This window comes from Marmota monax, unplaced genomic scaffold (genome assembly GCF_021218885.2).
Source record: "Marmota monax isolate L192 unplaced genomic scaffold, Marmota_monax_Labrador192_F-V1.1 WCK01_AAM20220418_F8-fsc00209, whole genome shotgun sequence".
NCBI classification, from domain to species: Eukaryota; Metazoa; Chordata; class Mammalia; order Rodentia; family Sciuridae; genus Marmota; species Marmota monax.
The window spans coordinates 2,285,658-2,312,004 of record NW_026694493.1 but is presented as its reverse complement, the minus strand read 5'-3'; the positions used below and the strand labels follow the sequence as shown (position 1 = coordinate 2,312,004).

The 26,347-nt window shown below is 48.1% G+C and overlaps 1 protein-coding gene across 2 annotated transcripts; it reads left to right on the top strand.

Moving 5' to 3' along the window:
• Nucleotides 1-461: 461 nt before the first annotated feature.
• On the top strand, nucleotides 462-25,915 carry Ncf2 (neutrophil cytosolic factor 2). 2 transcript variants are annotated; one of them, XM_046419552.2, is made up of 15 exons: nucleotides 462-854; nucleotides 2,568-2,650; nucleotides 8,292-8,400; nucleotides 11,107-11,208; nucleotides 12,138-12,245; nucleotides 13,670-13,729; nucleotides 14,913-14,956; nucleotides 16,820-16,961; nucleotides 17,163-17,231; nucleotides 18,144-18,219; nucleotides 19,731-19,756; nucleotides 20,119-20,270; nucleotides 20,376-20,487; nucleotides 21,818-21,992; nucleotides 24,493-25,915. In XM_046419552.2, the coding sequence occupies exons 1-15, from the start codon at nucleotides 681-683 to the stop codon at nucleotides 24,603-24,605; spliced, it is 1,545 nt and encodes a 514-aa protein (XP_046275508.1). In that variant the 5' UTR covers nucleotides 462-680; the 3' UTR covers nucleotides 24,606-25,915. The 2 variants fall into 2 exon arrangements, with proteins under 2 accessions (XP_046275508.1, XP_046275507.1); XM_046419551.2 differs by having other exon boundaries at nucleotides 463-854; nucleotides 11,074-11,208.
• Nucleotides 25,916-26,347: the final 432 nt, after the last annotated feature.

The window sequence follows — 26,347 nt, the reverse complement described above, 5'->3', positions numbered from 1 at the left end:
TCCTTTACAGTCGTGGTCGGGTCCTTCAGTCACAGTGGCGAAAAAGCTGACTAAAACAGTCCTTTCTGAACTTCCTGAGAGTTCGTGCAAGTTTTCTCCAACCCCGAAAGATGCTCAAGAACATTCGTGCTGGGGCCGAGGTGTAATTGCTCATTTCACTGAAAATAAAAACGAGCCTTTCAAGACAGTCTGTGAGGTTGAGAGACTGTGAGCAAGGAATCCATTCAAGACTGTGAAGGCCTCTGCTCTTAGCCCACACCATCATGTGACAAGTGTGGGCACTGAGGCAAAGGTGCCCCTGGACCATGGGGCAGGGCCCTGACCCCAAGCTGCCCCAGAAGGGAGTGGGAGGCAGAGAGAAGGAGCAGGGTGACAGCAGAAGCGTTTTGAGGAACTGGCCCAGGGCAGGCATTTCAGACGCACTTCCTCTCCCCTCCACACCCCGCCTCCACCCGCCCTCCCTCCAGACGCTGCTTTTCTCTCTAGTGGGCAGGTCATGCATCGGTTGCTGACAGGTGGGGACATTTCCTGACACATTTGCAACATTAAAAAGTGTCCCAAGACACGGAGAAGGCCAGGCCCCATTCTGCACACCACGCCAAGGACAGAAGACCAAGGCCGCTGGGGCAGCCCTGCCCGTCTCCTGGTCGCCCTCTTGGCCTCCTGGTCTCCACCTCACCATGTCCCTGGCTGAGGCCATCAGCCTGTGGAATGAAGGGGTGCTGGCAGCAGACAAGAAGGACTGGAAGAGAGCCCTGGACGCCTTCAGTGCCGTCCAGGACCCTCACTCCAGGATCTGCTTCAACATCGGTTGCATGCACACCATCCTGGGAAACATGCCCGAGGCCGAGAAGGTGAGTACAGCTGCCTCCTGGGTCTGTCTCTGCCTTGTAATTACGGCTCCGACCCCCTGCCCTTCAGAAACCTGAGCTCCAGGGAGTTTGCAAAGAACAAGTTGTGCAGGCCCCACCCCCTGAGGTCCTGATTTAATTGGCGTGAGGAGGAGCCGGGAGCCACCCCTGGGAAAGCTCCCCGCTGGTTGGTGGTTCTCGTGGGCAGCCAGGTCTTTTCCATCTACTAAATCCAAACCATCCTGCAACCAACCTTTAACAGCTTTAGGAAGACTCCCCATGACATCTTCTTCTAGCCACCCTGCTGGACACAGGATGTCTGTCTATCACTGCCACACACCTGATCGTTAGGTGCCCTTTATGGCTTTCCAGGAATATCACATGCATCAGCTTTGCCTGCCCAAGAGATCAGGGTGAAAAGTAGGTTCCATCCTCAGTGGCAATTCCCATCAGTTACGAGGGACACTCTTCTAAGGGTTCTGAGGCTGTCAGAGGAATTCATACCACGATTGGGTTAGCGGTGTTGGCCACAAGCATGGTATGGGGTATCTTAACATTTTCTAAAAATACTTTTTTCTCTCTTGAATGCCTTCGAACCAGTTGAGCATTCTCAGTCATCACTTGTTTAGATTGGTTGTGCTAAAGTGGAAGGGCACGGAGTTTGGGAATAGAAGATCTAGTATCAAATCCCAGCTCTACCTCTTCTGGACCTATATCATAGCGCAAGCCCAAATAAGCTTCTGTCTTTTGGCATCGTGAGACTTTAAATATCACAAAGATTAAGTGAGATACCAACTATTAAAGTGCTGTGTAACTTCCCATCCCGAATTAAATTTTTTGATTTTTACCCTGTCCTGCCAGCCTTTGCAAGGTGTGGACAAATAATTACTCCTCGGTACTCCTTAACGAACCAAGTCATCCTGTTACCAGCAGTGAGCAAGCCTCAGTCACGCCCTCTAGACGGGAGGAGAGACCCAGGGCTCCAAACGCTCTCCCATCTGACAAGCGGTTCTCAGGCTTCAGAGCAGGGGGACAAACTGTGCTGAGGGCCTGTGAGGAGACCCTCTGCTGCTGCTCCACCTCCCTCTGGGCCTGCGCCTGATGCTTCAGGGGACCGAGGGCTGCTTGTTGGGGAGAAGAGATGAGCGAAGGCAGCGGCAAGCTGCAGGGTCTGCTTGCGTTTCAACCTGGTGGGGGATCCTTGGCCACCAGGGCAGACCCATGCACCGCACTCGGCTCCTGCGCTCACTGCCCTAGTTTCCCCTTGCTTTCTCCTGCCGCCTGTCCTCTCCGTCCCTCTGCTTGCCTTTGTTTTTATGCTTGGGCCCTTACTGCCAAAATGTTTTATATATATATTTGTTACTATTTTAATTAAATAATACATTTATATCACAAATACAATGATTTATGTATTTTAATTACACTATTTGCATTTTAATGAATTGGACTATTTTGTTCCTTCCAGTCATCTTGAAAGGCAGGTAGTGATATCCCCATTTCACAGACAGAAAACCGAGGTTCATGGAGATCAGATAACTGGCCACATGCCATGCAATGAGGAAGTGACCATCCAGGGCGTTCTGACGCAGGGTGTGGACGCCCTAGGCTTTTTGGCGCCTTGACCTTTATCGTTCTCGTGCCCCTTCCTGACCTGCCCGCTCCGGCTCACCTCCCACTTCTTCATGGCCTTGATCCACATGACCCTTCTCTCCACAGGCCTTTACCAGAAGCATCAACCGGGACAAGCATTTGGCGGTGGCCTACTTCCAACGCGGGATGCTCTACTACAGGACAGAGAAGTAAGTGGTCCAGAGTTGCCCACGCTAGGGAAGTCCGGAGGGACACCCAAAGAATCTTGGAGCTTTCGGGCCTGGTATTCCAGCCTCTGTTGGGAAAAGACTGGCCCATTCTTGGGAAGTGAAGCAAGAATCAGCACCTGAGGCCGAGGCTCCCGCGGGGAGGAGGGCAGGCCTGCCCGGATTATAAATCCACAGTGCGTACTCACGGGGCCTAGAAACCTCCCTGCTCTTCAACCAGCAGGCGCCCGCCAGTGTCCTCGATGGGGTCACCCATGGTGGCTTACCACTGTGAGGTGCTGAGCTGTCCCAGAATGAAGATCATTATGAAACCACCTCAAAACCCGGCTTCATCCCACCAAGATGTGTCCTCAGAGCCTGGTTTAATATATTCAGTCACAAAAACTAGAATATGAACTACTAACAGTATTATGTCTAAGAATAATTTATACAGAGGAATAAGCAGTATATATATATATATATTAAAATGGAAAAGTTCACAGTAGACATCAAATTTTTTTAAAAAAATTTAAAAATGTATAACACAGTTCCATTTGTATCATAGAAAAGACTGGAAAGACATATACCAAAATATTCTTGGTAATTCTGGATGATGGAATGATTAGGAAGCTCATTTTCTTCTGTCATCCTATCTGCATTTTGCGGGGGGGAGGGTGTTTACAGTAAATATGAAATAATTAGTAAAAAGATAATGACAAAGTGAAAGTTAGTCTCAGTTTCTACTCCCCCTTTCAAATGGCCAAAGACCCAAGATATAAATAACAGAGGAAAAATGTTCTAAGTGACAGAAAACTCATTCTTCATGGAAATTGTCCGATCATTTGGCTCAGGTCACTGAAGACCTTTCTAGCAGTGAGTCTGGTCCTAGCATGGTGTGTGTTGGGGTGCAGGTGGACGGGGTGTTGATGGGGAGGGTGCAGAGGATGGGGGAGGGGTTGGCTCTGATCCTGTGCCACCTTGGAAGGCTTTGATCCTGGGGTTTGTGAGAAACACAGCTGGTAATGTCCTGTGTGTTCAGCGGTTGCTAGGGGCAACCACAAGGCACTCAGAGGACTTCAAAGATGGAGATGTAGCCAGTTACCTGAATGAGTAAGAAGTCTTCCCCAAAGAAAAAGCACAGGCAGAGACCATCTGGGAGAGAGAGCCTGCGACTGGGATAAGATGTGTGGCTCTTTCCTTTATTGGCACTGTCCCTGCCTGTCCCCTTTCTTCACGTCCTTCTCATCCCCCACTTCCTGCACCCTCTGTATTCTCCAGATGGATATAACATACAGGGAGGCCAAGCGCCCATCCTCCACCCTGTTTTCAATTTCAAAAGACAAACTCTAAGGCTATCCCTTTAATTAGCCTCAGTAACCTATAATGCGGAGGGGAGACGGCAGGAGTTTCAGTGTCCAGATGGAATTCCCACATGAAAATGCCCACAGACTCCAGATTCTGCAAGGCTGAGATTTTGAGTGAGTTAGAAGGAGCTAGAAATAAGATCCAGAATTCTGTTACTCCACTTGATAATAATTAAACCGAGAGAAAAATCTAGCAAATTTGATCTATAGTTCAGCAGCACTTTGATGAGGACATAGATCTCCACCCTGACCTGGCTCCTTGTCCTTTGACCAATCCATAGGAGCTGGGGTCCCCCTCCCTGACATTCTGCTCTCAACCCTTTGTCCTAGTATGATCACAAGAGTGGCTGCTAAATGATAAAAAATACGTGAGCTCTCTCTCATGAAACAATACGCAAGCACATGCCTTCTGTGATGTCCCATCTCGGGGGGGGGGTACCGACATGGAAATCCTCCTGCGAACCTTCACTGTGTATTTCTGGGCAAGGCTGCCCTCTCCAAAAGTACTGGCCTCCATTTGTAACCACCAAGCTTAGGACATCTGAACCTGGATCAACCCAGAATGTCCCTAGTCCTGACCTTGTCAGGGTGACCTCCAGACTCTATCTCTTTATCTCATCTGCCTGTCACTGCCCTGGGTGAGACCCTCATTTTCCCATGTTCCAGAGTGATCTTTAAAAGAAGGAAATCCATGAGGTCGGCTTGGGAACCCAATGCTCCCCTTACTGGGGGACACAGTTCCTCTGCGGTCCAGCAGCTGCCCGCCCGTCACTCATCCTCCATGCCTTTACCACACTCAACCTCAGGGGTGGCAGCCACACTTTCTCTTGTGCCTCCTTTCGTGACATCTTCTGGTCTATGGCAGATATTTGCTTACGTGATAGTCTTCTCCACGATTACTCTGTGTCCCTTAGGAGAAGAAGTCTTTACAACTTCACGCTGGAACTTCAGTCCAGGTAGTAGTTACTCAATAAATGCTTGTTGAGTTGATAAATGGAAGTGAGCAAGTGTTTGCTTCAAGGAACTCATAGATTAAAAGGGGAGAAAGAGCCACCAACACTGGTGACTGTGGCGCAAGAAGTGGCCAAGTGTTGTAAGCCCTGGGATGGAGCCCCAGGGGCGTTCCACCTCTGAGCCACATCCCCAGCACCCCTCCCTCCCCTCTTCTTTTGAAATAGGGTCTCACTAAATTGCTGAGGCTGTTCTCTATCTTGAAATCCTCCTGCCTCAGCCTCCTGAATCACAGGGGTTACAGACATGCACCACCAGCCCAGGCTGTAAGTGCTATTTTTAAGTGCTGTGGGGATCTAAAGAAGGCTTCTTGCCGAGTGGGCTGGGAATTCCCTTTGATCACAGTGGGATTTGTTCTAGGGCGATAACGTCATGGATGGTGCTTCTTTCTCTATTTTCCCACTCTTGATTGTTATTGGTTCTTCAGTCACTATCAAGTTCCAACAGAACAGAGTTAGAGCGTGTATCTGAAGAGGCAGGTGGTGTCTCAGGGATGACCAGTTGAGCTGTCTTGTCATCTAAGGAGCAGGGGCTCTAAGCCCTGTGCCTCTTGAATCTTAGGGGTGTGGAAAGAGAAGAATCACAGACCCTTTAGAGGGACCTGGCTTAAAGAGGCCAGCAGCAGGCTTCTCCCTGCCGACTTGGAAATGGAAAGGGCAGGACCTGGGTCCCCTCAGAGGAACAAGCAGGAACTTCAACGGTCACCTTTACAGAGTCTGTTTCAAAAATGATGATTAGGAACTCTCTCAAGCTCTGGGCCTGCAAAAAGATTCTGCATGTTTCTCACTTGGGCAGGGAGTTCCTGCAGGGGGAGTGGAGGCCAGGGCACAGCATAGCACAGCCAGGGTTCTCCAGGGCCTCACAGAAGCCACAGGAAGCAGGCAGCTCCTTGGCTCCTCAGGAGGCCTCTAAATGGCACCCAAGGGAACTTTGGAGAAGGGCAAAAAGGAGTCTGGGTTATGCCCAGGTTCCAGGGACACAGGCTGACGAGCTATTTCAGACCTTTCATTCTGAGCTTGTTCAGACCTGCCCAGCCGGAAGCAGAGCTGTGTGTCAGAGTGGACCCCCACCAACTCCTAAGTGCAGCAAGTAGAGGACTGAGGAAGGCCAGCAGAGGGAGGGAGGGGGCCGCCAGGCCAGCAAATGAGCTTGAAGAACTCCTAAGAAGGGACAGTTAGCAGGGATCCCCCCTAGTCCATTCCCGCCACCCCTGAAGCAAGCACTTGGAATAATTTGTCAGTGGTTTCTCTCTCCCTCCCACGGAGCCCAGATCTTTGGACAACTTCATGGAGAGTCACAAGGAGGATTTTGCTAGGCTCCTGCAAAAACAGGAAGCAGCCAGGGGACCTGGTTGGTCTCTTCTCAGCTGAAATCCATCTGCTTAGGGAACTCAGCAGGGAAGAAGGCGCGTTCCTAGGTCGATGCTGACCGGCACTCAGAGAGCACCTTCTGAGACCTGGCATGGCCGCTGCGGAGGGAACAGGACACCTGCACTTCCACCTGCCCCCTTCTCTGTGTGGTGAAAGGAGCCAGTGCCCAGCCTTGGTGGAGCTACCTCTCCCCCTTTCCAGGATTGCCTGAAAGACGTGTGGCGAGGCCTTGAAATGCCCGGTGCTTCTTCCGGAGTGGCCTGCACTTTTTTAATGCATTTCACAATCATCCATGTGAACAAGGATCCTGGCGGTCCTGTTTCAGGCCCAGGCCGTCCCCTCCCACCCACAGATGCCCTGCTGTGAGCTGCTTCAAACCTACCTGGGACTGCAAGTCAAGTCCCCACCCCAAACATCCCTAGGACTCTCTTGGCCCACCAGCCCTCTCGGTCAGCTCTGAGCCTCCTCCAGATCAAATTTTCACTTCTCCACAGTCGACTTTTAAATCTCCTGATAACATCTAATGCCATACAGAGCTTTAAGTGAGCAGGTGATAAATGACTGATGCAGGGTGCCACTGGGGTTTCAGAGCCTAAGAACTAAATGAATGACTGGGTTGCCAGGTCCTAAGTGCCTGGACGCTTCAGGTCTGCACTGTTAGCACCCTCCTCTTCTAAAGGTGAGGAAACACATTTAGAGAAGCAAAGTCATTTGCCATTCATCATCAGGTCACCAGACATCAGTGGCAGAGCCTGCCAGGACTCAGGCTCAGTTTACCTTGACTTCAGAAATTGGATCTGGGACTACACAGTAGCAAGCTCCTCGTGTTATATGCTTCTTGTATACAGTATGCTCCCATGTTATTGATGTGCCCCTGAGGCCAGAGAAGTAGCTTGCTAGGGTCTCCCACTTAGTGGCAGACCTGTGGATATGGTGCCTGACGCCTGGCTCCGCTCCAGGGTCCTTCCCTACACCATACTGCAAGAGAAGTCCCACATGGCAGCTCTGATCACAGTGGCCTGGGGGCTTCCCAGCTCAATTGCTCAGGTGGGGGTCACAACCAAGCAGCCAAGGGGGCTGAGAGGAGCCATAGGTAGGGTGGCTTGCTTTTGCTTTTCCCACCCCCTGCAGCCTAGCAAGGGCTCTCTCTCCCCAGGGCCTCTGGAAGTCAGGGTTAGGCCACAGCCTGGGTTGGCTTCCAGAAAAGTGTGAATCTGGGTCCTGCCCACTGGACCCCTGCACCTTGTGTGTCTGGGATCCTTTCTCTGTTGCGATTCAAGAATAGCAGCCCTGATACATCTTCAGCTAGTCAACAATGCCAGTTCGACAGAACGCAAGGCCGTGCCAGGAGCAACATTAGAAGTTACCTCCTCCTTTTTTCCAAATGTGTGGAGGAGGTAGGAGTCGGGAGGAGAGCCTAGTTGGAGCTAAAGGAAGCCCCAGGAGAAGGCTGTGGGCAGGAGGGTGGTGTCACAGCTGTGAGAAGCACTCCTCGTTGCTGTGCCAGGCTGCTCTGACCTTACGCAGGGGGTGGGTGGGGTACAAAGCCCGCTGTGCTTCAGATCAGCTCTAAGACCTGCAGGGACGCAGGTGGGCAGGCGTGGCTCTGCCTGGAGCACTCAAGACAAAGGAATAAGCGCTATATTTGAAGGTGACAAACCAGGTGGCCAGAAAGGTGAGAGCTATATACAATCCATAGAGAAGAAAATCCCAGGGACAAACTGGGGGCATCCCAGCCCCAGGGGAGAGTTCCCACCAAGAACAAGAACAAGAACTACAGAATCAAGAAAGGCCTTTTCTCCCAGTAAGCTAAATGGGAGAGACAGACCCAGGAACACTTGCTTCTGCATTTATCCCTTCGAATCCGGGCCGGGTTTATTTTCGCCCTCTTTCCTGCAGGTACGACTTAGCTATTAAAGACCTTAAGGAGGCCTTGACTCAGCTTCGAGGGAACCAGCTGATAGACTACAAGATCCTGGGGCTGCAGTTCAAGCTATTTGCCTGTGAGGTAAGCTATTTGCCTGTGATGGCTCGGGTAGGTACAGACAGACGGCTGACAGTTGGGATGCTCAGTGGTCTGCAGCGACTTCCAAGGGCTTATGAAAGCCATGTTGCTTCCCGTGCCTTGGGGCTCAGGTTTTCCATTAAAAAGAAGATCTGGATGGGCTGGTAGGATAGCTCAGTGGTAGAGTGCTTGCCTAGCACGTGTGAGGCCCAACATTTGATCCCCAGCGTAGAAAGAGGAAGAAAGGAAGATAGACAGACAGACTCAAATGAGTTCAGGGTCATCAAAATCATTAGTTGGTGTGCATTTTGTTACTATCAGGCTCCAAGGGCCTTGCAAAAATGAGCCCAATGGGTTCTCCGAGGGAGATGACAGGACTGTGTCACCCTAAGACAGCATTCATCATAATTGGCGTGTTTTGTTTAGCAATCCAGGTTGACAAGCTGTTTGCTCAGCACTCACAAATCCAAACTCCCAGCCTCACTCTCCACGCAGCACCTGCCTTGACCTTGCTATTTCCACACCACACTCCTACTATCAGTGGTCTCGCCTATGTGTTTGGTTGACACCCAAAGAGAAAACGAGGATACTTTGGCACAAATCTGTCCCCTCTTGCTCCCAGAACAGCTCAAAGCACCAATTTAGGTCAAGGTTTCCATAGAAGGACAACTTTTTTTTCTGTATCACCAGAAAGGACAGACATGACTTGGCAGGGTCATGTCATTTTTCCAAACAACCTCCCCACCCCCTCCTGCCCCCAAGTCCACACTCGTAACTTTAAAAACAAAAATCCCTGCAAATGTCAAGGGTCTTTATTTAGAAGAATTGCTGAAAAAAAGTCTCCTTGCTTTAGTTTCTCAGGCTCAAGAAGTCAAGTGTTCCCAGGGTCACTCAGGGCTAAAAATAAGAGTCCACAGCTGCCCAGGGTCCCTGGGGACATATGGCCTCATGTCAGCCCTAGAGCAGCCTAGCAGCTTTTCTTTACCTCTCACAGACTGGACAGATGAGGCTTGGTATTGGAGCTGGCTCTTCTAGAGACAAGCTGTTACGGTGGACCGGGTGATGCTGGCCCCTGGGCTCTGCCCTCTAGATGCCAGAGGCACCCTACCCTCAGTTGTGGCGGTAAAACCATCTCAACATTGCCAGTCACCCCAGTACCACTTACGTGGAACACAGGGTTGGGGGGTCAAGTGGCACTAGAGAAACGATCATGCCCCAGTGGCGTCCCAGCAGAACTCCATGAAAGGGACATCCTCCCTGTAGCAGGGGTTGAAATGACCCGAGGAACAGGAAATGCCGACTGAGAGGGTCTCCTTGCAAGTGGAGCTCCATCTTTGGGGACCTGAGGCCCTCTATGTCACAGTCATTTCCGTATTTCTAATTCCGTTCCTCTTGTCCCACTGGGCTTCACCTCCTCGCCTTCTGAGAAATCACAGCGGTCTTGTCAAGGAGTCTCAAGGTTTGTCTAGTCACCGAGTCACAAAAATTGTTGTGGGTAAAGGTTTCAAGAGAAGGTGGCTGAGAACCAAACAGGAAGTTCTGAACCCCCTCGAGTTCTCCTTTCCTTTCTACCCATGGTTAAGAGCAGCTGAGCACATACAGATGCTTCCAGACCTGTGCAGCTCAACCCATCTTAAATTTATTTATTTATTTTTAATATTTTTATTAGTTGTTGATGGATCTTTTATTTACTTATCTATTTATATATGGTGCTGAGAATCGAACCCAGTGACTCACACATGCTAGGCAAGAGCGCTACCACTGAGCCCCAGCCCCAGCCCCCCCATCTTAAATTTAAAGTACCCTAAGTTGAAAATGTATGTCATGCACCTGACTTACTGACCGTCACAGCTTGGCAACACGGTCCACTGCAGGGTGGGGACTGTTCCCCCATGATGGCTGGGTTACTGGGAGCTGGGGCTCACTGCCACTGCCCAAATTGCAAGTCTGTTGTAGTGTATATTGCTGGACCAGGAAAAGATCAAATTAAAAAATTGCAGTACCTTTTCTGCTGGATGCACATTACTTTTATACCATTGTAAAGTAAAAAAAAAAAAAAATGAGTCCTTTGTGTAAGTTGTGACACATGATAATAAAACACACATCTAGAAACCTACAACTCAACTAAAGGCCTGGAATATGACGAAGGTCAACCTGCCACCTCCTCACCCAGGACAAGCACTCGCCTAACTCTTTGCTGTCTCTTCCTGCTCCACTGCGCCTTGCCCCTGGAGCTTCCTTATGCACATTGCTAGATTACAGTGTTGTTGACGCCTGTTCTAGAACCTTCTCTCCACCCTGCACCTGTCCTGTGGTTCAGCACAGGCTCAGAGGCAGGAACTGGACTGGGAGGCCACACTCCTCTCTCTGCCTCTTCAAGGGGCCTTGGGCAAGTCACTCATCTCCACACTAAAACCACACAGTCCCCTTGAGCTCTTGTCCCCTTGGGCCCCTTTGGTTTTGGAAGAACATAGAGACATTGACTGACACGCCACGAGACGCTATCTTAGCACCAGGCTAGTGATTGACAGAACTGGGTAGCAAGACTAATGTGCCCCCCGGGGGAGCTCAGAGGGGAAGTGTCCCAGGTGCCATGCCCTGTGGGTAATGTGCCCTTTGCTGGCACCTTGATGGGAAGGAGCCTCAAGCTTTCTGCCGTGGCCTCTGCCTTTCCAGGTGTTGTATAACATCGCTTTCCTCTATGCCAAGAAGGAGGAATGGAAGAAGGCCGAAGAACAACTCGCACTGGCCACCAACATGAAGTCTGAGCCCAGGCACTCCAAGATCGACAAGGCCATGGAAAGCATCTGGGTAGGTGTGTGGGGAGGGGAGGTTTCCATCGTTCTCACTGCGTCAGGGCTGAGTCTGGGCTGCCCTGCTCCACGCTCAGCATGAGGCCACTGAAGCTTTGAATCTGGGCTGAGAAGACAAGGACTAGAGCACAGGGCGGCAGAGCCCTTGAATCCCTTGTAGTGGGGATCCTCGGCAGCCTGGCACCCCTGGGCGGCAGGATGTTGGAGGCTGAGCAGGGCTGTGAGGGCAGAGGCTGCTTGCTTTTGAGTCCTAGCAGCCTGGCACAGAGCCAGGCACAAAATGGCCCTCCACAAAACGTCTTGATTAGAGGAATAAATGGTAAAAAGGAATGATAGTCTGAGCACATTGGGAATGAAATTTTAAATAGGATTTTTTGATGGGACGTACTGGGGATTTAAACCAGGAGCACCTTACCACTGAGCTACACCCCCAGCCCTTTCTTTCTATTCTTTTCTTTTTTTTTTTTTTAATTTTGAGACAGGGTCTCCCTAAGTTGCTTAGGGCCTTGCTAGGTGGCTGAGGCTGGCCTTGAACTTACGATCCTCCTGTCTCAGCCTCTGGAGGCACTTGGATTACAGGTGTGCACCACCACACCAGGCTTAAGTAAGATGTTTAAAACACCAGGAAGAGTGTTCAAGTCACATCCATATCACCAACGCTGGTCCCAAGACAGCAAGGGAAAGCTCTTGACATTTTGGTCAGCGGCGGATCCCATGTCCAGCAGTGGCTGTAGCATCTAGGGCTGTGTGTTGTAGAAGGAGTCTAGTGAGGGCTGTGGAAGTAGAGGGAGTCCTCAGAATCCTGAGAAGTAATGACAGAACTGAGCCTAGATGGTGTTGTTCACACAATGACCAGACAGCACATGTCTCCGAGGGTGTTGCCATTGCTAAGTGATGGGTGACTGTCCTTTGCCGTCTGTGTTTCAGAAACAGAAGCTGTATGAGCCTGTGGTGATCCCCGAGGGAAGACTGTTTCGTCCAAATGAGAGACAAGTGGCTCAGCTGGCCAAGAAGGATTACCTGGGCAAGGCCACGGTAGGTGGGATCACATTCTGCCTGAGTCCTGTGCCCAAGGCCGTGCAGGGCAAGGTGGGAAGGACCTTGGAGGACGGGGTGTCCTCTGCGGCTGTGTGGACAACGGCATTGCTTGGTGAGGATGGGGCAACCTCTTGGGCTTATCTTCCCAGGCCCCTCTCATTTCTCCCTCCCAACCTGACGAGTGATCCCTGAGGGTGGCTCTCCGGGTGCTGAGGGCTGGGGCTGATCCAGGGGAGGAAGGCACAGCCACATGGGCTCCTAACTGCGGAAAGGACCAGCGTGACAGTCCTAGGCTCAGTTCTGTCATTCATTTCTCAGGATTCTGAGGACTGTCTCCACTTCCTCAGCCCTCACTAGACTCCTTAAACTGGATTCCTTGTGAATCGGGTTGGAAATCCTCTTGGCCATGATTCAAAGTGTCTCATCAGTCCCCTTCCAAACTGCACCTGACTTTAATACATTTGGATGGCTAAGGTGCTCGATAGCTGGGCAGCTGGGATTGGCACAGTGGCAGAGGCCAAGAGAGCCTAGGTTAATGGCAATACCCCAAGTGTCTGTCCGTGGAGGAATGGATAAGCAAAATGTGATATGTCCACACGGTGGAATATTCCACGGCCGTAAAAAGGAACAAAGTACTGATATATACTTCAACATGGATGAGCCTTGAAAACTAGACTGTGTGTGAGAAGCCACACATTTAACATCACATGTTATAAACTTTCTTTTATGTAAAATATTTGAACAGACAAATCACAGAGATAGAAAACAAGGTAGTGGTTGCCAGGCTAAGGGAATGCAGACTAACTGCTAAATGGGTACAGCTTTTTCTCTGGGGGTGATGAAGATGTTTTGGAACTAGTAGAGGTGTTAGCTAGACAGCACTGTGAACCTGCTAAATGCTACTGAATGGTTCACTTACAGAGATTAATTTGATATTCTATGAATTGCACCTCAATTTAAAAATTCTGTTTTCAAGAGAAGGCATTGGGGATATAGCTCAGTTGGTGGAGTGCTTGCCTCTCATGCACAAGGCCCTGGGTTCAATCCCCAGCACCACAAAAGAAAAAAAAAAGAGAGAGGGAGAGAGAGAGAGAGAGAGAGAGAGAAATATTGGGATATTGTAGCTCACTGCTATAGCACTTGCCTAGCATTCAAAAGGCCCTGGGTTCGATCTCTGGCCCTGAAAATTAATAGTAATAATAAATTAAATTTTAAAAAGCGAGTTTGGGTTATCGGTGGTGAGGAGAGTACTAGTCTCTCTGGTCACTGGAACTTCTGATCTGGAGGTCAGTAGGCTGATCCTTAGCCACCGTGCACTTCTGGAACCTGCATGAGTGGGCATGGACCTGTGATGTGGGGAAGGAGGGGTCTTGGGGGAAGCATCTGGCCGAGCCCTCACGCCCCGCTGCCCTTGATTCCAGGTTGTGGCGTCTGTGGTGGATCAAGACAGCTTCTCCGGGTTTGCCCCTCTGCAACCACAGGTGAGCGCCCCGACCTCTCCGTGGATCTGGGTCTTCAGGGCTGTGTGGAGCGGCCCCGGGGAGGGCAGTGCTGAGCGGCCCTACTGTAAGGCCTCCGGGTGCCGCTGAGAGTGTCCACCTGCCCATTCTCAGGCCCAGCTCCCAAGGCATAGGGGGATAAGCCCAGGTCAGCGTAACTGCATGTCCTCCTGCTTCCCCAAAATACCAGTTCTCACTTCTCTAAGTTCAAAGAGATCAGTTGATTATCTTGTGAAACCTTCCTTGACCGTTTTCTCAGAAAATTGAAATGCAAGCTGTGGAAGGCTTTTTATTGTTAATGTGCAGGACTGGGGATCGAACCCGGGGCCTCTGACTGGGTCAGTGGTTAGTGGAGGAATCCTGTGGGCCCAGGGCCTGAAGTCTTGGGATGTCCTGGTACTGTCCATTTGCCGGTGTTCAGGGGACACCCCTGTATATACATGAGCCCTGTTGTGGTGGAACTGTGGTGGGCGAGACCTCGGTCAGCACCGACTGAGGGACCCAGGCTGCAGTCGACACACACCCTGTACACTCCCAGGGCCACCGAGGGTGACCAATGCTGGGACTCTGGGGCACAGGATAAGTCAAGAGGGATGCGGAAAGGCCAGTGTGTGGGTTGCTTGACCTCAGCTTTCACAATAAAGTTGAAGAAGGCCTTGCTGGGCCTCAGTTCAGCTAAGGACAACCAGAGGGTCAGACACCCAGATGACCAGACTGTGATATTCAGCGTAGAAGAGGGAACATGTATTGAAAGCAGATTCTTTCCTGATCAGCGGATCCTGAGTTGATTTTAAATACCAGACAGGTCACGTGATACCACAGACATTAATTATAGAACATTTTTGGAAAGTGTCCTGGGAAAAGGTCAGAGCTCAAGGTCATAAACCCTCCCTTGATGCCACGTTGCCCTGTGCTGGCTAACCTCCAGAAACCAGCTCTGGCTTTATGTGCATCCCATGTGCAGGGAGCTGACGAGAGGTAGAACTTTGTTTTGTTCCATCAGGGTACACCGTGCCTCCCCCGAGACAGTGTTCCCATCAGTCAGAAATGCAGTCTTGGATTCTCTCGTCTGGAAGAATGTTCAAACTACCATTAATAGTCTGCTCTCTTTCCCCTCCTTCCCCCGCTGTCCTCCCCTTCTTCATTTCTCCTGAATGTACCATAGGCAGCTGAGCCTCCACCCAGACCCAAAACCCCAGAGATCTTCAGGTAAGTTGGATTCAGGTCCAAATGTGGAATAGCCAATCGCCAAGCCTGCGTCGATGGTAATAAGAGGGTAAAAAAGCCCTAACTGGGGTCAGGTCTAAATCTGTTTCCAAGGTTACATCAGAGTGATAGTAGGAAGGGGGGGTCTCGACTGGAGCAGGGCAGAGCTGCTGCTACGTGGCGTCCCCATGTCCGTGGGCACAGTCACCCCCATACTGAGGGGTTGTTGAAGTGCAGCAAGGTCCAAGGTCCCATGGAACATGGCCCAGGTCAGAGAAGAGGTGGAGGTCAGAGGTCTCTGAAGTCAGGAAACTAGAATGGTACCCCCTTTCCTGCGTGGGTGTTTTCCATTCTCTATTGCCACATGTTTTCTGAGAAGTAAGAGGAAGGACTCAAGAACAGGAAGTCATTCTTCTGTAAGACGAGAAGCAAAGAGTGACATAATCTACAGCTTTCTTAAGAATTCCCTCTCAGTAAAAAAGCAAGCCCAAGCCGCGCGTCCACACCATAAAGGAGGTTAGAACAGTGAGCAAGTACCAAGGTGACAGAAGGAAGTGGGGGCTGGACGAGGTCCTCTCTAACTCTCTGGCTCGAGGAGACAGGAATAGCTGGGATGTTTGAAATCAGAAGGGAGGTCTGTGTGGGCCGTGGACTGGGGACCTTGAAGCCAGCCTCACCCACACTTTCCAAAGTGCACCACTGAGACGCCCCAGAGTGTGGAGGAGTCGAGTGGACCCTGAGCAAAGTAGAGGGGAAGGCCGTGCCTGGCACAGCAAGGCAGCTGCAGGACCCTCCGCACACATCTCGGACTTCCCACGCCTCGCCTCTCTCCATCCTCATCCTCCTGCCCCTACCCTGGCCCCAGCTGCTCAAGGAGACTCTCCTCCCTCAGAGTTCACCATCCATTTCCTTGCTCAGCTGCTGTCACCTGACTTCCACCTTAGCCAGTCCCCTGCCTCACCCCCGTGACCCATCTCTGCCCACACTTGGGACCTGGCCAAGCTTACCCTGTCAGGAAATCTCCTCAGAAGAGAGGAGATTGTAAGGTCCATTACCTATAGCTATTTTGATTTATTCTTTAAAAAGTTTTCCTGGATAACTTTATTCAAACAAGCATAAACCTGTCATTCTTTGTCTTTTATTCTTGTTCCACTGCATGTATAGTTGCTCCCCTTTAACTGCAGTTTGGCTTTCCCCAGTTTCTGTTTTACCTATGATCTACCACAGTCCACAAATATTAAATGAAAAATTCCAGAAATAAACAAATCATAAATTTTTAATTGCATGCCATTGGGTAGTGTGATGAAATTTCACTCACACTTCACACTCTTAAGCTGTCAATCATCCATTTGGTTTGTCCAGTGTATCCATTCTGTATATGTTACCTGCCCATTAGTTGTTTAGTAGCTGTCTATGCAATCAAGATTATCTCAATATCACTTACGTTCAAGAAGCAAGCTCAAGGGTGGTGATACCAGCAATTTGCTTATATAAAGAGAAGCTGTAAAATGCTTGCTTCAAGTGAAAGAAGCAAGTGCTCACCTTAATAAGGAAAGGGTAAAAAAGTTATAATGCTGACCTTGCTAATATCTACAAAAGGAACAAATCTTCTATTTGTGAAATTGTGAAGAAGGGAAAAGAAATTTGTGCTGGTTTTGCTGTCATACCTCAAACTATAAAAGTTTTAGCCACAGCATGTGAAGTGTTTAGTTTCCTATACTTACAGTTATGTATGTAGATATAGGAAAAAAAATAGTATTCATATAGTTGCTGCCTCCAAGTCCATTTATGCTTGTCTCACAGCACCACATGAGGGGGTGTGGTCCAGGCTCAACAGTGCAGTGGATCTTGTGTCTGCCCCTGCAGGGCTCTGGAAGGGGAAGCTCACAGGGTGCTGTTTGGGTTTGTGCCTGAGACACCAGAGGAGCTCCAGGTCATGCCAGGGAACATCGTCTTCGTCTTGAAGAAGGGCAATGATAACTGGGCCACGGTCATGTTCAATGGGCAGGTATTCAGAGGATTGGGGGAGGTTTAAGGCCACAAGAACCCCGCAGCAATGGCAGGGCTTTCTGCCACCTCATTTGCAGAGCGGCCAGGTTCTCCTGTCTGTGTGCAATCCCTCCCAGAAGCTCTTGGTCTTCTGAGGTATGGACACTGACAAGCATATTTTTTGTTTTCTTCTTTCTGATTCTGTGACGTTGGGCTGCAGAAGGGGCTTGTTCCCTGCAACTACCTGGAGCCTGTCGAGCTTCGAATCCACCCTCAGCAGCAGCCCCAGGTAATCAAGTGCTAATGCCCACCCACCTCCTCCCTTCCTTTGCAGAACTCCCTCTGGATGGGAGAAGGTAGTGAAAGAGATGTTGGCGCTGTCACTAGTTGGTCCCGGGCTGGATGAGTTGCTCAGAGCTGAACCTGGGGACGAGGGAAATGGTCAAGATGTGCTGAGTGGGGGATCTATAGGACCCACGGGGCCCATCCATCTCTGAGACCTCTGGGGTGACTTAGAAACCAGAGCCTACAGTAGACAAGGGCTAGTCCTCCTAGATCTGGCCTCTTCATCAGGAAGAAGAGTCAACATGCTGGTTGGTGAGATGCCATTAGAAACAGGAGAGGCACTTTAGAGCTTTAGAGCTGCAGAGCAGCGCTGAGTCAGAGCAGTTGCTGCCTCTGAAGCTGCTACCCAGCCCTTCTGCCAGACTACAGTGTACTTTGTTGGCCCTGAGCACATGTGTAAATGATCCCATGGCAGCGGAACCTGTCTCCCTCCAGACCCTGTGACCAGTTGTATATGGGCTCAGCCCTTCCTGGTCATCACCACATCCAGGTGTTTTGAAAACTTTCAAATGTGGTGCAGATGGGACGTGGAATCTTTCCTTTCTTGTGCCCTCTGCAACTGAGACAAGAGCACAGCCTGCTACCCCATCTCCAGTGGGTTTCCAGTACTGCGGAGGGGATGCAAGGCGGAAGGGCTTCGTAGATGGCTTTAGGATGTCTATTTCTACTCTGATATTTCACCTCATTGGGCCAAGCTTGCCTCCTCTCTCAGCCAGCATTTTCCTTAGTCTTCCTGAGTGACATCACCACCCCAACTTTTAGAAAGTCATTTGCATCTGGCTCCTTTCATGACCCCTTACCCCCAAGAATTTTGTCCTGATGAAGGTCCTGACGACCTCTTGCTGACCTCTTCCAGGAGGAAACTCCCCCGGAGTCTGAAATCCCACCTCCTCCTAGTTCCAATGCCCCAGGGAGACCCCAGTTGTCTCCAGGTAAGTGGCCCAGGGGCCCTCCAGGCTGCTTCCCGACTAAGGTGCTCTCCCCATCTCCCAGGAACTTCTGGTTTCTCTTCTAGGAGCAGCTTATGACCATCGAGTCCCAGAGCCCTCTCTTGCCTGCACTCACCCACCCAAACCCGAGACCCACGCCCTCTCCCTGCCTGCTCCAGAACCCTCGGAGCGGGGATGAATGTGCTGGTTTCAGCGCAGTGTGTCAGCCCTCAAGTAGGCACCGAACCCCTCCTTTGTTAAGTTCAGAAACCGCTCTCAGAATAAAAGGATCAGCAATTGCGCCTTTTCACCTCAGAGGGATGTGGATGGCTTTTAAAATATCTGAGGAGCTGTACCTTGGAAAGAAACTGCTCTGTAGTGCCCTGGGGCATGGACAGAGCCATGGCAGATGTGAAAGGGACATTGTTTCTCCAGGAGCATCTCCCCTGAGGTGGAGAGGGCTGTCTGGGGAAGTGGAGGGATTTTTGTTACTGGTGCAGTTTAAGCACGTTCTCATAGAGAGAGCTTTGTCTTAGACCTCTGGTCACCAGAATCACTCAGGTTGTACCCTCCCGTGTTTTTATTTTGAAAAATTGCAAACCTACGGAAAGGCTGGAAGTAGAGTGTAATAGATACCAGAATGTCTTTCACCTAAGTTCACCAATTGTTTTCATTTTGCACCAAGCACTCGCCCTGCTTCCCTCTCATTTTCCCCCCGAGCCTTGACTTTCCTAAAACAGTGCAGTCTTCTGTGGGACCACAGCACGATCTGGGACATTCAGCACTAACATAATGACTTCATATAATGTATTTTCCACATGTAAATTTCTTCAATTGCCCTGCCCACCATATCCTTATAGTTTTTTTTTTAAAATCTTTTCTGTCTAGGGTTTCATTAAGGATGACTTACTATCCTAGAAGATTTTAAGAGTATGGATTCCTGGGTCTTTGATTCTCATTTTTTTTTTAAGACAGGAATGAAACTATTTGCATTTTTAGCAAAAACTCCCCAAATTATTCTAATAATCAGCCGAGCTTAAGATCTGTTTTTTTTAATGCACCTCCTATAGTATCTTATATTTCTTGCAAATAAATTATATGCACACTACATTAATACATTATGTATGTTAAAAAACATACAAAAAATAAAGGACAAGGTAAAAAGAAGTGGTTATTTCCTCTTGAGGTCTCTGACTCATCCGCTCCCTGCTTTTCATGGCTTTGGTCCCACTGGTTTACTGACCTTGGGGACTTATGCTAACCCCTGTGGTGTAAGGATGTGCTAGTCCTTTGAAATTACCCTCAGGCCCCTAGAAGCAGAAGCTGGGTTGTTCAGGTGTTGGTGACCTTCATGCTCCCCCAGGGTGAGCTTTTCCCACAGTTCCCTATGGCTAACAATTTCCCCTGAGGCTCTAGGTAGGAAGCGGGTGCTGTATCCTAAGAGGTTCCATTAGCTGGCCAGGAGAGTTCATTGACCACCTTCTTTTGTTTTACTCCTTACCTTTTCCATTTAGGTCAGAAACAAAAAGAAGAACTCAAGGTGAGTTTTTCCTTGCACTACTTCAAGTGGGAGAAGAGGGAAGAGCTGGAGGTGTCAGCCATGGAGTCCCAAGGGAAAGGTGGAACCAGGTGCCCTCTGGCAGAGTCCATGGGCTGGGGACCCCCTCAGCCATCACCCTCATCCCCCATACACATTTTGTCCTAGCTCATAGCTGGGTGACCAACTTTGGTTCCGTGGCCTAGAGGACCTCTGCAGGTTGCAGGACACTAAGGAACCTAGGCTTGCCAGTCTCTCCCTGCAGCTGGGTTACTTCCTGGGCCAAAGCACAGCACCACGGTGATCCAGGATGGTGCTGAAAGCCGCAACACTTCAGGAGTTCCCTTTGCTTCCTCCTCCCTCAGGAAGTGAAGCTCAGCGTCCCCATGCCCTACACACTCAAGGTGCACTACAAGTACACGGTGGTCATGGAGACACAGCCTGGGCTCCCATACAGCCAGGTCCGGGACGTGGTGTCTCAGAAACTGGACTTGCTGCCGGAACACACTAAGCTGAGGTGAGCTACCTGCAGGGGGCACTCAGGGGCAGGCTGTGGGCCTCGTGCTGGCCCAGAGCACAGAGGGGGTGTCTTCCTTGCTGATGTCCTTACTTGTGGTCTCAGCTATCGGCCCCGGGACAGCAATGAGCTGGTGCGCCTTTCGGAAGAAAACATGAAGGATGCCTGGAGCCAAGTGAAAAACTACTGCCTGACTCTTTGGTGTGAGAACACAGTGGTGAGTGCAGTGAGCCCTAAGATCCCTTCCACTGAGCCACTTCCTCAGGCACCTCAGAGTGTGCTTAGTGTTGGGGATACGGTGGGGAACAAGTTGCAGCTCCGACTCCTTTTTATCTGCATCTTCACCCCAGCTGGGTCCCTCCGACTCAAGAGAAAAAAGCAGGCCCCAGAGGCCCAGCCGCCCACACAAAGCCTGGTCCCCCTCCAATGGTTGTCAGGCCTACTTAGGACACGCATCATGCACATCACTATAGGACAAGGGCTGGAGCAAAGTCACAGCTCGAGGCTGAGGTCACTGCCATTCTTCATCTTCAGCTTCCATGGGGGAGGTACTTGAAGGTGCAGGAAAACAGAATTTATTTCACAAAGAGATGGTTAGGGCAACAGCCTCCTATTAATAGCGAACATCACCAAGAACTTCCCACGGCCAGATACTGTGCCAGCATGTTCTGTATATGAATTCTTAGGATCTCCACAACTCTACGAGGTACACGATCAGGAATCAGGGCAGAAAGAGGTCAAGCAACTTGCCCAAGGTTGTACTGCTGGTCCCTAGTGGAGCCAGGGCTGTGGCAGGCATTTTGACTCCAGAGCCTGGCTGTGTTCACAGGCACCAGGCTGTACTGACAGGACGAGGGCAGGTTATCTTAGAGCCCCGAGATTTGTAAAAGTTACCTTTCAAGTAAAAATGATGGGAATCAGAAGCAAAGTGAGAGGCTAGAATTGGTAACCAGGAGGTAACATGCTTGAAGTTTGTCCCTTAATCTCCAGAGGAAAAGTTGCCCTTCTTTTCTGTTGTGGATGTTAATTCCACACTCCCCCGGCCCCTCCCCTCCTCCCCCCCAAAAAAACTACCCATAGAAAGCCCCCAGCGTCCTTGATGTTAATCCCTCCCCAGAAAACTATCCATCTGCTTTCTGTCAATATACTGTTCTCTTATATCTCATTATAAATGGATTATACAATATATATGGTCTTTTAGATTTCAGTAATCCAGTAATAATCCCTTCCTTTTGATTGCTAACTGGTATTCCATAGCATGAAGACCACCATTTATCTATTTACCTGTTGGTAGACATTTGCCTAGAAAGGGCTCTTTACTCTAAATGTGAACAATTTCACTTAAATAATTTTTAAAAATGAATTTTTTCCCCCTGTGATGAGGTTAATCTGTTTAGTGACTCTATGTACCTCCCCATATTCCAAATGCAGTCTTTTGGAACTCGATCCAGGCTCAGGGATCACTGTTGAATGCTCTGTCATCAACTGTTAGCCTGAAGGCAGTAAGTCAGTTGGCTCTCACTGAATTAACAGGGCCTTTATTTCAGGGTGACCAAGGCTTTCTCGACAAATCCAAGGAACATGAAAAATGTGACTCTAATCAGAAAACGGAACCTCAGTTTAAGGAAGGCAGCCAAGTGGTAGCACTCTTCAGCTACGAGGCTACCCAACCGGAGGACCTGGAATTCCAGGAAGGGGACGTAATCCTGGTTCTATCAACAGGTAAGTGTTACTTCTTGACCACAGAACTCAACTCATACATTAGCAGAAACAAGGTCAAGGGCAGAGAGAAGTAAACATTGATATCCCACAAACCAAACTTCATAGGGGTTTCAATCTCCTTTCCCTGTCTGTCCTAATAGAGAAGCAACATGGATGTGACTATGATCACATTTTACTATTAAAAGACAGCTGAGCTTTGGAACCATGGATTTTCACTCCAAGAGTTAACAAATTGCCTGGAATCATTTTGCCTTTATACCAAACCATAGATCTATGAAGTCACACACTTCCCAAAGAGGAAGAGAGGAAAAGAAAAATTTTACCTGAAAAATCTCTCTGGATTCCGTTAGGATGAAATATGATATGTCAAGAGCTTTGTAATGTTTTGAACAACCAATAAAAAAAAAAAAAGAAAAAAAATGGATTCTGTTAGGGATCAAAAGATTAAAAAGTCAATCTGAGCCAAGCACGGTGGTGCATGCCTATAATTTCAGCAACTTGGGAAGCTGAAGCAGGGGGATTACAAAATTTGAAGCCAGCTTCAGCAATTAAAAGGGCTCTCAGAATTAAAAGGGCTGGAGGTGTAGCTTAATAATAAAGTGCCCTGTGTTCGATCCCCAGTCCTGCAAAACAAATGAACAAAAAGAAAGTGGAGTAGAGTTCTAATTTAGTAATTCTCAAACTTTAGTACGCCCAAGAATCCCTTGAAGAGCCTCCTGAGTGGAGTTCCTTGGCCTGCTTCCCAGATTTTGGTTCAGACCTAGGGAGGGGCCCACAAATTGGTACTTCTATAACCAGTTTCCAGGTGATCTAGGCCTACACTCTAAGAAACAGTCCTAATTTATGGTTGGGTAGTCCCATTTATTTACCTGGGTGCAACAGATTCCCATCCTGAAAAGCCTTGATCACAAGATTAAAATGCTGTGCATCAGTGATGCAAAGTAGTGAAAAACCATTATAATTACAGTAAAAACCCCAACAGATTAAGAAATCAGTGAGAGATTCTGAAGTTAATGAGTATACAAGTGTGTGACAATGAACTCAAACAGAAACAGCAGCAGAGCACCCTGTAGTACATTTCATTCAGGGGACATTGGAAGCTGGATCTGAGAACCTCAGTGCCTTTTTCTAAGGACCACTATCAACCAGTCAGCCAAACTGTTCAAAACGTTTTAATTTTTGTTTGGGTATGTCAGTGACAAGATAAAAATGAGAGAACATGCAGGCTGAGGATGTAGCTCAGTGGAAGAGCACTTGCCTAGCCCGTGCATGCAGGAGCCCTAGGACTCATCTCCAGTACCACAAAAGCCCAAACCATACATATGCAAGAAAACCCTGGGAAGAGAAGGCAATGTACTTCCTACTCTGATATGAACACGTCTAACTGGTTTAAGAAACCACCTGAGGGTACTCTTGGAAAAACTGACGCTCAACCACACTCCACACTAATTACAGAATCTCTTGAGGGCAGGATCCATGCAGTTGAGCTCTGTCTTACACTCACTCAAAGATTAATTCTGAGTGGCTTGTGTGGTTGGTAGATGGGCTTTGGAGGTTATACCCAAGTCATCTAACATTTACTGGTAGAATGGCTCTGAATAATCTCTGGGCCTCCTTTTCCTTAGCAAAATGGGGTAAAAGATAACTTGAGTAATTATTAAGTCTGAGCGTATGTACACCCTCATACATCTATTTTTCATTAAAGGCTCAAGAAAGGGGCTCTGAACCCATTAAGTCCCAAGTTTTCAATTCTACAATTATTTCAATGAAATTGACATAGTTGCACTAAGTTTGGAAATCACAATTAGGAGTTCATCATATAACTCATCATCATTAATAAAAGAATGGTAAAAATTCAAAGTTACTGTAAGTGGCATGTTTGTTGCTCAATTTGTTTTATAGGAATTCCATATATGAGACAATGGGATGTACATAATAGGTCAAAATTCTTACATTTTATAAAATGTACTAAACTATCACTAGTTCTAACTCCTAATGTTTTGATGAATTCTGTATTGGAAACTTTCAGTTTTAATATATTTAACCAATGGCATGCCCCCTTTTCTGTCATCAAAATGAACATTCCCAGCAAAGCTCAGATGGTCCATTTCTTTCACCTTATTTCTCTATCTGGTAACTTCTTGAAAAATAGAATTCAGGGCTTGGGCTGTAGCTCAGTGGTGGAACACTTGCCTTGCACGTATGAGGCACTGGGTTCAATCCTCAGCACCACGTAAAGATGTTGTGTCCATCTACAACAAAAAATACTTAAAAAAAATTCAACTCATTCTTCTTTTACCCGTTATCATGTTTAAGACAAAAATCACTGAGATGCTAAAACCTATGTTCACTCTAACATCAAATCCCTTTCCAATACTGTCTTCCCCGTTACCACAATGTGGGGGAGGGGTTACTGACAAAAGATAAGCATGGAATACCTGAAGGGGGTAATTTTCCTTCTCTGGATTTAGTAATTGATATGTACTTTCCCTTTTTTCAGTGAATGAAGAATGGTTGGAAGGGGAGTGTAAAGGGAAAGTTGGCATTTTCCCTAAAGCCTTTGTTGAAGAGTGTGCAACTACAGACTTGGAGAACACTCCTAGAGGAGTCTAGGATGTTTCACAATCTACCAAGAAGAAAAAGGTCTATTATTTGTTTGCAAGATTTACCACACCTCTGACGTACACTATACTGCGACATTACAGTTTGTAAGTGTTCACTAACCTAAATTTTCCCTGTTAAAGTTGAACTATAGACAATGATATGAGATCTTCTCAGGATGAAGATTTCCTGGTACATGGAGTGGGGGAATGAATGTCTGAAGATTTCCTGGTACATGAAAGGGGGTCCTCAAGGATGTGACAATATGGTTTTGTTTAGTGCTAGCTATCCAGATGGGTTCACTTTGTGAAAATTGAGTTGCATGTGTAATTGGTGCACTTTATATGCATGATACCTCAATAAAAATCTTATCTCACAAAAATAAAGCAAGACATCCAGAGTCCAGGCTCAAGAGCTCAGTGGAAACATTCTTCTTCTTATATCATTAATATCACATACTGAGGCCTGAAAGCAATTTCACAAGTTATTCAGAAGGCGTATACAGACAAAATAACTTGTTCTTTTCTTACTAAAAGTTTCATTGCTTAATCAGAACCTAAACAGAGTTAGGTTCCCACAGAATATAACATTCAATTCCCCAAAGAACTAAAATACTAGAATTATATCCCTTTATGCCTTCTCAGAGTGACATTTTTATAAAGAGTTCAATATTGAATATTTGCCGCTAACACTTGAGTTGGTTAATAGTATTCTATGACTTTACACATTATAGTATTATCATAATAAGAGAGATACATAATGTCAGGTTTATTTGGTCATCATTTGGGGTTGACTCAGGTGAAGGATTCAATAAATACTAGACTTTAGGACCTGACCTTAATTTTCCTCCACCCCTTTTTCATGTAGTTATGTACGGCTTTGCTAACACATTTTCAAGTGTGTAGATGCTTGTGAAAAGCAGAGTTAGGAAATGAACTACGAGTGAATCAGCACCAAGGTGAAAGGACAATCAGTGTGAGCAATGGCTTCCAGCACACCGCTGAAGGCCCAGCAAACCACCAACGGGAACTCTGAACACAACTGGAAGACAAGCCACCACAAGGCCAAGAATAGTAATTACTGTTGATGGTAACCAGATTTAGTGAATTTTATAGGCCCAAAGGATAAACTATCTCTGAATTGACTCATTAACAGAACAGGGATAAAAATAGTGGGTATTACATAATTCCTTTACATAAGTCAATCATTCTTCCTTAAATAATTTTGAAAACTTGTTTCTTTGTACCTCCCTTTCGATAATAATTCATTGGTATTAGTTTGAATGATACAAAAAGCAAAAATAAACCTGTAAGTTCTGACCATCTTTGCTCTTCCCTAGACTACTTCTGCATAGGTGAAATTCTTTAAGTTGGATTTCCTTCAACACTGAATCTGTTAGGATAGAAAAGAAACAATCCGTACACAGATGTGGTTGGAGAGAACATGGTTTAATTAAAGGCAAAGCTGATTTCAGCAGCTGCAGGTCTCGCACAGACATACAAAAAACAAAACAAAACAAAACCCAAAACAAACCAAACAATCAACCCATAAAAGTAAGTTTACTACACAAAACCAATTTCTGATGAAGATTCTCCTCCCTCTCCTCATTACTCCACAGAGAGGATGACAAGGCGAGGAGCCCTGCCCCAAGAGTCAGAAAACATTCCAAACATCAAATTCTCATGCAGAATGGGGCTGTAGATGGGAACTGGGTACTACTGGGAGGGAGATGATAAAGCCTGGTTTGCTTGTCT

What these genes read in the sequence shown, in the direction of transcription:
- Ncf2 (XM_046419551.2), top strand. Translation starts at nt 681, where the DNA reads ATGTCCCTGGCTGAGGCCATCAGCCTGTGGAATGAAGGGGTGCTGGCA. An exon ending in CCGGAACACACTAAGCTGAG is followed by an intron (nt 20,271 to 20,375) that starts GTGAGCTACCTG and finishes TTGTGGTCTCAG; the next exon opens with CTATCGGCCCCGGGACAGCA. An exon ending in AATCCTGGTTCTATCAACAG is followed by an intron (nt 21,993 to 24,492) that starts GTAAGTGTTACT and finishes CCCTTTTTTCAG; the next exon opens with TGAATGAAGAATGGTTGGAA.